The 13,112-nt window shown below is 33.4% G+C and overlaps 1 protein-coding gene across 1 annotated transcript; it reads right to left on the reverse strand.

Moving 5' to 3' along the window:
* Positions 1-7,617: 7,617 nt before the first annotated feature.
* FAM237A (family with sequence similarity 237 member A) lies at positions 7,618-11,399 on the reverse strand. Its single transcript, XM_031963700.1, has 2 exons — positions 10,997-11,399; positions 7,618-7,753 (listed from the first exon to the last, which is right to left on the reverse strand). The coding sequence occupies exons 1-2, from the start codon at positions 11,397-11,399 to the stop codon at positions 7,650-7,652; spliced, it is 507 nt and encodes a 168-aa protein (XP_031819560.1). The 3' UTR covers positions 7,618-7,649.
* Positions 11,400-13,112: the final 1,713 nt, after the last annotated feature.

Consider the following 13,112-nt stretch of genomic DNA (forward strand, 5'->3'; position numbering starts at 1 on the left):
TGCTATGGCTTATTATATGCTATAATTTCATAAAGATGGATCTGAGGATTTTATGAATGTAGATCTCCAAACGACACAAGTATGGTTGTTGATTTCAGGTCAGCCAGCTGCAGCAAAACTGAAGCTGTATTTTGGAGCAGGGGAGGTGAATAAGGCCTTTTCTAATCTCATTGACCAAGTAACAACCTGGAAATGAGAGGATAATGGGTCCATCACAGAATCTATGTAAAGCACTCACTGGGACTTAAAGAATCAAGCATTCTCTGAAAATCAGATGTGATAACTAAGAATTTAGCTTCCTATAAAATGTAAGCCCCTCAGGGCAGGGACTGTTTAATTTATGTCTTTGTATCTTCGGTGACTATAATGATGTTTGGCACATAGAAGGTGCTTAATATATGCTTGTTGATTTATGAATTAATTGAACAAATTGGAACCATCTTATTAGTATATTCTGGTGTTTATAGCTTTTAAGTTAGACAATAACCTTATTTTAAAAAAAAAAACAGTTCATTCATTTGTTCAACAAATAATTATGGAGTGTCTTCCATGTGCAAAGAACTGTGCTAAGTTTGGGAGGTAGGATATATTTATAAAAAATGAATCAAACACATTCTCTCCTCCAAAGGAACTTACAATCTAATTGATTAATATTATCTCCTTTAATAATCCCATTCATTGCTTATCTGAATCCATTCTACTGGAGAATCAGGCTTGCTTTTATTAGAAGAAAATCAAAAGTTATTTAGCTAGTAGATTTGCATGTGGCTCTGGGCAGGTACAACAATATTTTGTAAGCCAATTATTAGTTCTATTAATAGTAGCAACCAGGTTAGAGAAACTGATGCTGGAGAATATAATTAGGTCCCTCTACTATCTCATGATATAGAAATATTAGTAATTGCCCATGGGCTTGTGTGGTAGGCTGCCAGACAATTGCCATTATGTAATTTATGGCATTGCTAAAAAATGACCAGAAAACCAATATATTTTATACTAGGAATACTGGACATTAAGAAAATATCCTAACCATAACCACTCTCTCATGACAAAAGTTAGTCCTAGAGAAATATCATGGAGTTTCATCATAGTTGTGTGATAAGGTCTAAGATGCTTACCCAGGAGTTAAGAGACTAAGAGGTAGGAGATTCAGTGACCTCAAAGATCTCTTCAAACTCTAAATCTGTAACTTATGACTATGCTCTGAGAAGTGATTCCTGAAAAATGTCAACACTCCATAAATTCTCATATAAAGCTATTGTGTGTAATGGTGGAAGGATGATGAATTAGAAATTCTCCTAAATGAAAGGATTTGAAAAAAGTATGAATAATCATCTCCAGATAAAACCCTGGCCAAGGAATCAAGAAGATTCAGATATTAGTTGTATGACTCTGGACAAATCATTTACCTCTCCTGCCTCAGTTTTTTCAATTATAAAATGAGGATAATTATAGTACCCACTATACATTTTGTATAGTTTTGTTTTGTAAGCACTTAGTGTAGTTCATATAGGTACAATATAAATGTTTATTCCTTTCTCTTCCCTCCTGTCCCAATATAGTTTTAATGTTTGAGTAAGCACTTATTCTGTGCTTAGAGCTGCTCATTGGTAGAGAATAAAATTTAAGATAGTCCTTGCTTTCATGGAATTTACATTTCAATAAACAACACATATATAGGGGAGAGGACAAGGATAAGTGAATCCACAAAGGAATAGAATAATATACCCTTTGTAGAACAAAATAACAAAGTTAATTTGATTATACTTCCAAAACTAAAAAGCAAAGATATGACAAAATGGTGACTTACATTTTTAAAATTTCTAAAATTTATAATGTGCTTTTCTTTTAAAAGTTTAGATAGGTAGTACAATTGTTATTATCTCCATTATATGGGTGAAGAAACTGAGGCATGAAACTCATAAATTTTCATTATTGGCTTTATTACCATCATTTCTTTAAAACTTGTAATGGAAAGAGCCATCTACATCCAGAAAGAGGATTATGGAGACTGAATGTGGATCACAACATAGTATTTTTCACCTTTGTTATTGTTGTTTGCTTGTTTTTTTTCTAGTTTTTTCCTTTTGCTCTGATTTTTCTTGTGCATTAAGATATATATGAAAATATGTTCAGAAGAATTGCACATGTGTAACATATTGGATTACTTGCTGCTTAGGGGAGGGAGACTGGAGGAGGGAGGGAGAAAAATTTGGAATACAAAGTTTTGCAAGAGTGGATATTGCAAACTATCTTTGCATGTATCCACATACAGATCTGGAAGGAAAATCAGTTTGGGACAAGTTCTGAGTTGAAACCTATGGATATCAAACAAACAAAAAACCCCAGAGGGCCCCAAGAATCAGATTTCAGCAACCTTATATAGATCTTCAATGCATTTTTCCTTCTCATTAGTATTTAATTTTCCCAATTACATATAAATAAAATAAAAATCTATAATTATGTTTTTTAAATAAGAAATGGAAATAATCAAAAAAAAAGGTTATAGGATGATCAACTCTGAGTGACTTAGCTCTACTCAGCAATACAGTAATGCAAGACAATTCCAATAAACTTGGAATTGAAAATGCCATTTACATTTAGAGAGAGAACTTTGGAAACTGAATGAAGATTGAATCATCCTATTTTTAACGTTTTTTGTTTGCTTGCTTTCTTCTGATTTTTCTTTCACAACATGACAAATATGGAAATATATTTAAAATGATTGTATATGTATAACCTATATCAGATTGCTTCCTATCTTGGGGAAAGGGGAGGTAAGGAAGGGAGGGAGAAAAAGTTTGAAATTCAAAATCTTATAAAAATGAATGATGAAAAATATCTTTACATATAATTTGGAAAATTAAATACTATTAAGAAGGGGAAATGCAGTGAAGATCTATAGCTGAAAACTGATTCTTGGGGCCACCTGGGGTTTTTTGTTTGCTTATAAGTCTCAATTCTGAGCTTGTCACAAACTGATTTTCCTTGTAGATTTGTATGTGTTGATAGTTTTTTGATTGACAGCAGTATCTATCAATGAATCCATAAATAGAAAATAAAAGCTACTTTGGATCAGATTCAGATCTCCTGACTCTAAAGCCTAGAGATCATTTCCCTACATCTGATCTCTCAAGAAGAAGGGAATTTGTGAAGTGTCTTTTGACCAAAGAGTCAATGACCTCTGAACTGATGTTATTTATATTTCTGTCTTGTCTACAAAGATGATACACTTTGCTTGCTGAAAGATGTCTACTATATCCATAGTAAAATCTGATAAACCCATAAAAAAGAAAATTAAATTAAATTAGTATAATATGACTTTTGTTATGGATGAATTTATTCTTTTTCATAATGATCCCCATTTTCCTAAGTGCTCAAAAGTCTTCCTTTAATGATGCAGTATAAACTTTTACCAAGAATCAATGTTATACTCCCTGGTGTATAGTTCTTCCTCTTTCTAAAAATCAGGATAACATTTGCCAGTGACATTTCTCCCACACACCATTATTGATCAAGAAAGAACTAATAGTAGTTAATCAATCACATCCTCCTTGGATGTGGTATGTACCTTGAAATTGAGAATTACCATCTTACCATCTCCTTACTTATTTGGGGTTTCAATTCCATGTCAGTAGTATTATTTTACCTTTTCTCATTCTAAAAATCACTCTTTGGTAGAAAAAGCAAACAAAATAATTACATAATCTTATCTTCTTATCAAGGTCCACCATCTTCCCAGCCATACTTAAAAGAAAATTCTAGCCCTTCTTTAAGTATTTATCTATTTATTTATTTGCTATATTGTTTATTCAATCATTACATTGTTTATCTATATGACTATATTGCAGCACCCATTTACTTCTTAACTTTGACAATTTGGCTCCTAACCTAACTCACTAAAGGTGCTTTCTCTAAGAATAACTATCTTTTAAGTTCTACATGCAATCATCTCTTTTAGGTCATCCAATTAGACCTTTCTGCTGTTTTCGACAGAATCAATCAATGTTTTTTCTTTTTTTGACTTCGGGAATATTTTTCTCATGTTAATTCACCTGTCTGACCACTCTTCCTTAGGCTTCCTTGCTGAATTATCACCATTTTCCTGCCTGCCAACCATATATATCCTTGAAGATTCTTTCCTGAACTCTTTTCTCTTTATACTTTTTCTCTTAGTGTCTGTTCCAATAACTTCAGTGAATCACCAAAAAAAAAGTAGGACACTTGAATCTTTCTCGTCCAATCAATTTACTTCCTGAATTCAGTCCTACATTGCCAATGGCCAACTGAGAACATATCCATATGGATGTGCCATTGGCATCTAAAACTCAATATGTCCAAAGTAGAATTCATTATCTTCTACCATTGAAACAAATTTTTTCTATTTCTTTTGAAGGTATCAACAACATTCTGGTTATTTAAGTTTATAATTTCAGTCTCCTCTGACTCTTTCTCTCTCCCTTCTCTAATATGCAATCCATTACTAACTCTACCTTCAAAAAAGCTTTTACATTCATTCATTTATATAACTAGTACCCTAGTTCACAAGTTCAACAGTGGAATTAGCCTTCTAATTGTTGTTCTTTCTACTTCCAGTCTCTATTGTCGCATAAATATTCTAAACAAAACTGTCAAAATAAGCATCCTTATGCCATATCACTGCCTCATTCAACTGGTTTCTTATTGTCATAAATAGAATGCAAGCTCCTTGGACTGCCATTTCTAGCTGTCCACACTTTTACTCCAACCTACTTTTCTAGCCATAATTCAAACTCTTGCTCTTTAGAAAATCTATAGGCCAGCAAAACAGGACAACTATGTATTCCTAAAACTTAGCATCCCAACTGCTATCTCTCCCTTAACCAACTCTTTTCTGTTGGTTGGCTATGGCTATAAAATCATTACTCCTTGTTTCTTCAACTTTCTGAAAGACAAATTTATTAGAAAATTGAGAAGACTTACCAATTGCTCTATTTCAGGAGAGAAAGGCATCAAGAAGCTATTGAAGACTAAGAATTCTGTCCTCCATGGCTCTTTTCAACAAGATGATTCAGGCCAGTTTTAATGGTCTTGTGATGAAGAGAGCCATCTGCACCCAGAGAGAGGACTATAGGGACTGAGTATAGATCACAATATAGTATTTTCACCTTTTTGTTGTATGCTTGCATTTTGTTTTCTTTCTCATTTTTTTCACTTTTTAATCTGATTTTTCTGTGCAGCATGATAATTATGGAAATATATATAGAAGAATTGCACATTTTTGGGAGGAGGGTGGGGAGAAGGGAGAGAAAAAAATGGAAAACAAAGTTTTGCAAGGGTGGATGTTGAAAATTATCTATGCATATGTTTTGAAAATAAAACACTTTTAAAAAATAAAGCTAAAGAGACCTTAAAAAAAATTCTGTCCTATCTCCATGCCAAATTTGAGATTTGTAATGAATCCACTAACCTGAAAATCTGTTATGCTATCATCTACCTCCTTCAGAACCTTACTTCAGTAGGCATCATCTTTCAAACATTTTCAACAGCTACTTCTTTAATGGCTCCTTCTCCCATAACTAGAAACATTCAAATCACTACACTATAAGCTTCCCTTGTCTTCTCTCACCTATTCAACTAAAACTCATCTTTTACCTCCCCTTTCATGGCTAAATTTTTTTATGAAGCTTTTCTTTTAACTAATATCTGTTTTCTCGGAGCTTCTTGCAATTTGGTTTCTGTCCTGCTGAAATTGTTATGTCAAAATCTACCAATTACAACCTAATCACCAAATTCAGTGGGTTTTTTTCCTTTACATCTCATTCTCTTTGACTTCACTGCTGCTTTAATATAGTTGGGCTCTTCCTCTTATTACATATATTTGTATGCTTTGACTTCAAAGAGCATGTATTATTCTGATTCTACTCCTACCTAACTGCTCCCTCTTGGTCTATTTTGATGCATCCTTATCTTCCTTATCTTCTTCCTGTCCTTTTAATATTAATTTTACCCTAAGAGTTGATCCGGCTTTCATCTTTTCTCTCTCTACGTTCTCTCCTTTAGGAATGTCATTCATTCCCAATTCAACTACCATCTCTATACAGATGATTCATAAGATCATAGCTTTTAGATTTGTAAATAGACAAATAAATACTGTGTTGACCTGGTTTTCCTGTTATATTCCATGAACAAAAATTTTTTTTCACTCAATGTGTCAGAGTTCCCAATCTATCTTCAGTAATTTCTCTATACTGCCACATAGTCCCTGTAAGTCAGTGCATACATAATAGTTTGAAAGTCATACAGTTTAGAGAAGAAACTAAATTCATGGGAATTCTTATTTTTAAAAATGAAAGTAAGAAAAGAATACAATGAATCAGATTCTCCCAATCTGTATCTCCTTTCTGCCTTTGGAAGAAGAGCTTAATCATTTAGATCAAAAGTTTTTCATTATGTATACTCCATTATTTGCAAACTCTTCTATAGCATGGAAGCAAGTTTGTAGTTTTGAAAGGGACTGACTCATGGGAGAGAGTAGGGAGAAGGGGGAAATTGGAACACAAGGTTTATCAACGGTCAATGTTGAAAAATCATTCTCACATATGTTTTGAAAATAAAAAACTTCAATAAAAAAGCAATGAATAAAACAAATTTAGAAAAGTATGGCAGGCATATGAACAGATGCAGAATAAAGTAAGCAACCATGGGAAGACAGTATACATAATGACTAATATAATATAAATTAAAAGGACAAACATATGTTTCATAATGATCAAGTGTAGCTTCAGAAAAAGACATATTACAATACTTTTGCTTTCTTATTTTACAGTCTGGGGATATGAGGAATACTACATATACTATCATGCTTGTTTGCTGTATTGGTTAGTTTTGCTGATTTACTTTTTTTAAAAAGTTTTTATGTTTTCCCTGTACATTTTTTTTGAAAGTTTTCTAGATGCAGATATAGATGAAAATAAAGTTAATATGAAAACAAAAAAGAAAGAAAGAAAGAAAAAGAGAGAGAAAGAGGGAGGAAGGGAGGAAGGGAGGAAGGAAGGAGAGGGGGAAGGAGGGAAGGAGGAGGGAGGGGGAAAGATGGGAGAAAGGAGCGAGGGAGAAAGGGAGGGACAACGGAATGAGGGAGAAAGGGAGGAAGGGAAAGAGGGAGAGAAGGAAGAAGGGAAGGAGGGAGAGAGGGAGGAAAAGAAGAAGGGAAGGAGGAAGGAAGGAAGAAAAAGAAAGAAAGAAGGAAGGAAGATTCAAAAGACCTAAATTCAAATCCTGTTAAAGTTGATCAAGTCATTGGGCCTTGGTTTCCTCACCTGTCTAATGAGAATGCTGGATTAGATTTCCTAGTCCTCTCCTTACTCCAGATACTATAATTCTAGTGACATGTTCAGTAATTAAAGAAACTTCTAAAATTTTAACTTCCAGCTACTCTAATGTGTGAGAAGAATGTGATTTAATATGGAAATTATCTTCTTACAAAGAAATGAACAAAAGTCAAGAAAAAGGTGTATATGTGTATGTATATATGTGTATATATGTGTGTGTATACATATGTATTTATATAAACATATACATATATATAATGTATTTTAAAAATTACACTAGATTTAAGTCTGAAATTTGATTTATTTTCTCTTTATTCGTAGGTCACTGGTAACTCTTCAAATTAATCTAGACCCACTCTTATGCTTATGGATGCTCATCAGATCTTCAATCAACTCTTTCTTCTTCAGGAGTGGGGCTCTTAGCAACTGAGAATATGTACCTGAAACCAAAAAAGGAAATAAATAATAGATCATAAAATTGTTTGGAGACTAATACTAGGGTAAATTGTTATGCAATAGGAAGTTTGCTAAACTATATCTGTAATCACTATGCATATGTAGTATAGGTTTATACACATAACTATCTTTGTGCAATCATATCTACTGTAGTCATTTATCCCAAATCAGTAAATCAAAATAAACTTCTCTCTAAATCATTGAAACTTAGATTTTTTTTCTATTTCTGAAACACATTTGCTATAATGCTCAATATTTTTAAATTAACTTTTATTTATGTCTCTTTCATATTAGAATAATTTCCCTATATATACTTCTCCCTCCCATCTCCATTGAAAGTATCTGAAGTATTTCTTTGTGCTATTGGTTTCAATAGGCTTTGGCCTATTAGTTTCAGTCCATTTGCCACTGATGTTTAGAGCAACTAGACACATTTTTAGTGATTGAATATATTTTCTTATAAAGAAGAAAAAGCAAAAACCCTCTGTTTTTCTAGAATGTAAAAATGGCATGGCTTTGTTGTACAACTTCATAAAAAATATATCATATCAGAAGTGGTATAAAAGACATTATCATGGACACCTATCAAAAGAGGAGATGATCTAATCATGAATTAACAATAAGGGACATTAGAGTTCTTGGGGAAACTGTCATCCACAAGGATGAGAAGCCCCCACTCAGGGAAGAGATTTTGAGACAAAGAGGGAAAAAAAGAATGAGAGAGGACAGATGTTTAGTCTACATTATACATTAATAGCTAAGAGATACTAAAAACAAGACAGCAAAAAAGGAAAACCAGAAGATCTCCAGTGTGTTGAATCAATTCTCCATAAAGGGTTTATAAGAAAATGTAGCTGCTGGAGGCAGCCAGGTAGTACAGTAGAATAGAGCACTAGACTTGGAGTCAGATAGATTCATCTTGAGTTCAAATTTGAATTTAAGACAGTTACTACTGTGTTATCTTAGGTAAATCACTTTGCCTGTTTCTAATCTGGCAAACAAGTTCAACAACTTTGCCAAGAAAACACAACTGGATTCATGAAGAATCAGACACGACTGAAACAATCAAACAACAAAACAGACAAAAATGACATCAAATTCAAAGCTATGCAAGTTATACTGACTCTCACCAATGAAAGCTGTATCAGCTATTTGCAAATATATTCAAATGTTTATTCATCCAGTTTACTATACTGAAGGTAGCTCAGACATACTTTTTTTAAGTGGTCTGATTATTCTCGATATTAATTCTCAGAGATTAGGGATAGACCTCAAAATATTATAGTTTCTCATTGTCACTATGAATGTATTTAAACTTTTTCTAAATTATTTTATTTTCAATCTCAATCACCGTTGAAACAAAAAATAACAGAAAAAGTTTAGATACTCAGCTACTCAGTTAGCCTTGCTGAGAGAAAACAATTTTTATTTCATGATTTAAACTGGTTGTTTTGCATTTGTCTACACTGAAACACCATCCCTATGTCTGACAGATTTCTTTATTTTTCACAGTGTCAATTTATAGTTCAGACTTAGTTCAAAGTCTTCATTTCTAGATGTGAGAACTGAGACCTAAAAAAGTAAATTAACTTGTTGGAAGTTACATCAGTTAATTTTTATTTTTAATGTTTATAAAAAATAAAAAGTTCAAATTTAGGAAAATTATTAAAATTTAGTTTTACAAAGCAAATTAAAGATTGATTATTTAAAGATTCTATATACTTACCAAAAAACATACTATGTAAAATACTGAATTCATCAAAATATGATGATCACATAGTTTCAAAAATATTAACTACTTATATCATAAAACAAAGCACACCTGTATTTCTTATACATTTAACTTAAGGTTCCATTTCTTGAAAATGATATTCCCTTAGAGGAGGTATATTCCCTTAGATGAAGACAACCACTTCCTTTATCTTTATCCCTATTGTAATATTCTTTGCTCTCAAAGGCATACCAACTGACAACTTTCAGAATATAGGATGATGCCTCCAGTGTCCAATTGGGCAGCCTCCTAAAAGACTTAATTAGAATTTTAGGTTGAAAAGTCTCCTTTTCCTTTAAGTATTTCGTTTAATAGCTTCTTCACCCAGAACCTTTTAATACTGAACAGATAGAATAATTGCTTTCTGATTTCATACAAAACAATTTACACCAAATATTAAAACAATTGAACAAAAATTTTATGTTCACATTCCAGATTTGGCTAGTGTCTCTATTCAGAGCTTGTGTTCACCCCTTGTATCAATGAATGATAGAGAGTGAAGTAGCTTCAGAGGCTGGAGCAAATCTTGAAATTTTTGTTAAAGAAGAACATGGTTTAAAATATATTGAACTACTTGCCATCTAATAGAGGGGGTGGGGGAAGGGGAGGAAATTGGAACACAAGATTTTGCAAAGGCTAATGTTGAAGAATTGTCTATGCATATGTTTTGAAAATAAAAAGTTTTAATTAAAAGAGAAAAAAATCTAAAAAGAGAGAATATGGATGCTGTAAAGAACGATGATCAAAAATTCACTGGCTGACCCAGCAATTGTTTGTCTTACAGTGCACAATTGACATAGATGTCCCAGAAGAACTGAGCCAGGTCCAGGAATTAAGAAATTGAAAAACAAGTGGTGAAGAAGAAAGATTGCTATCCTTGATGGCTTACCTTGAAATTTGAAAGCTAAGTCAGATAACTATTAGTATATTCTTCTGAACAACAAGAGAGTCATTTTCATATGAAAAAAAAATTAAGGTTAAGAGAGAGAGGTGGTTACCTAAGGTCATACTGCTAGTAAAGTTCTGTCTAGTACAAAACTCCAATCTTGTCTTCCTGGCTCTGTCTGTCACTTATCCATGCTCTATCCACTTTGCTTACCAGGTGCCCACTGGCAATGAATTGAAGATCTTTTTGATTTTCTGTTTTAACCACAGTTGAGAAGGAACTTTCTAAAACTTTTGCTTTGGAACTCAGAATTGTTAATGTCCTTTGGTGAATCGTGCCTTCCTATAACTTTTATTCTCATACTAAATGATTTTATCTGGTTCTTACTTTTGAGAATGATGGAGGCAATCGCTAAAAATTAACTCCCTGCAATTGCACAGGAGTGCCTCAGGTACACCTTTGCACAAATTATGAATAACAAATAAAACTTCTGCACTCTTTATTTCCATTTGTGCTTCCATACACACATATCCTTTTTGAGTTAACAGAAATAAAAAGCAAAAGGCTTACTTCCTGTGTGCTGTAAATTGGTTGTGGATAGTTTCTCTTTATCTCCAGCCAGCTGTCTCTTTCCTAGGCCATGGTTCCTGGAGAGCACACAGTCTATATAGATATCCCAGAAGAGTTGAGCCAGGTCCCAAAAGAGGGCCCAATGCTGCGAGTTCCCAGATGATTTCAGGTGGATCATAAAGTCCCAAAATCCTTCTACAGTGTTAGAAATGGGTGGCTTCCTCATCTTCAAAAGGTGCATTGAAGAGGATTCCCAGCATTGAGGATCTGCTTGGTTCAGAGCCAGGAGATCTATTTGGCTTTGACAGAAGAAAGGTGATACACAGCACAGTCCCATAATGAGTAGGGTACAGGTGAGTCTCATGGTGCAATGAATCTTTCTTGGGTTCCCAAAATCTGCCATGATACTGAAATAGCACAGAAAGGAAGAGTATAAATTCCTTGCCTTGGGAGAAAAGAGAACCATATTAGGATAGCTAAAATGAGGAAACTGATGTCCTGCCAGCAAATTTCTCATTTCCAGGATAAGTGATATGAAAACAAGATGTAGGAGCCAGAAAATAGAACCATAAATAGGACGAGAAAGGGAGAATTTTCCCCAGTATGCCAACACAAATGAAGTACTTTCCTCCCATGCCCTCTTGGACCTGTTTTGGATCATCCCCTAATGGTACAATCACTATGGTACCCTTCTTCTGGTCCCTTCTACTTCCCCATATTTCTTCTCCTCAGGACTGATGTGTCAGGCATGGTAAATGTATCAAAGTGGCTCAAGCTATAATATCTAGAGAACAAGATGCTTCATCTCCCACAAGTGGTACTAGGACAGACTGTCCTTTACATTGCCACCATCACCATCACTACCCACAGATCAACTGAAGTTTTCCCCCAAAATTATTAATCACATCTCTGCTCATCCCTATTTTTCAAATAAGGTTTTATATAATGATTCATCAGTTATGGAGGTGACACTAGGTTCTTCAGTGCCAGAGAGATTTGCCAGACAGAATAATCAAGAAATGTTTAAATATTTTCCAATCATCATATGTAACTGTGGTATTACAGCTGAAGAAAAAACATCAGATCTATACATATGTCTGTATCTTGCAGAGAGATCATAATAAGGTCCACAGGAATAGTTGGAAGGACAAAAGAAAATAGTGTAGATTTAGGTATTGGTGCCAAGGACAGAGTCTTTGGAAGAATAGAAAAAGAAAAAGGTATACATGATGGAAATTATCAAAGATTCATTAGACTTATAGAATAAGATCCAGAAGAGCTCTAAAGAAAGAGATAATATCAAGGAGAGCATAGTCAGTCATGTCAAATTTAACAGAAAGGTCAAGAAGCACAAGAACTGAAAAGAGAACACTGAATTAGGCAATAAAGGCATTGTTATCTTTTCATTTCAAAGTACTTATTTTTGGTTATTCTGGTGGTCACTAAAGAATTGAAAATAAGAATATTAATACCAATCACAGGAAAATTTCAAATCTATTTTACAGCAATTCTCTTCTGCCTCATACCATTTTGTCCTGCCTTGACGTTGTTTTTCTCCTATTAAATGTTTGAATATTGTGCAGTTCATCATTTTAATAAATTATCCTGGATATGAATGAAACAATATAGTATCTTATGCCAATATGTCTAAGATCTGGTATGTGTGTGGTATTGAGGGAGAGGAATGGGGATTTTCTGAGAATATCAAGGTACTTGCTTTCTAATAGGTTCTAAAGAAAATAAAAAGATAGCAATTAGAAATCAGAGAGAAGAAAATACTTCAAACATATGGTAGTTGAACTAATAAAAGTCCTATAACACAGAAAAAATGTTTTGCAACTCTGATACAACTTTCATAAAGTTGTGGACTTCTTTACTTCAAACTACATGTTTGCTATAAATTTCATTTTAGATGTCAAGAAATGCTATTTATTTCCACCTTTTAACAATCAATCATTCTGATGCCTGATGGGGGGAAAACCCCAAAGAAGTGATATAATATTTTGAAATAGTTTCCTCTTCAGACAGCAACATCACAAAGTGAGAACTGAAAAGTTTTCTTTCTTCCTAGAAAGCTATCTAAAAAAACTTTGTGAGCATAGAAAAGAGAAAACAT

Source organism: Sarcophilus harrisii, chromosome 3 (assembly GCF_902635505.1).
Source record: "Sarcophilus harrisii chromosome 3, mSarHar1.11, whole genome shotgun sequence".
NCBI lineage: Eukaryota > Metazoa > Chordata > Mammalia > Dasyuromorphia > Dasyuridae > Sarcophilus > Sarcophilus harrisii.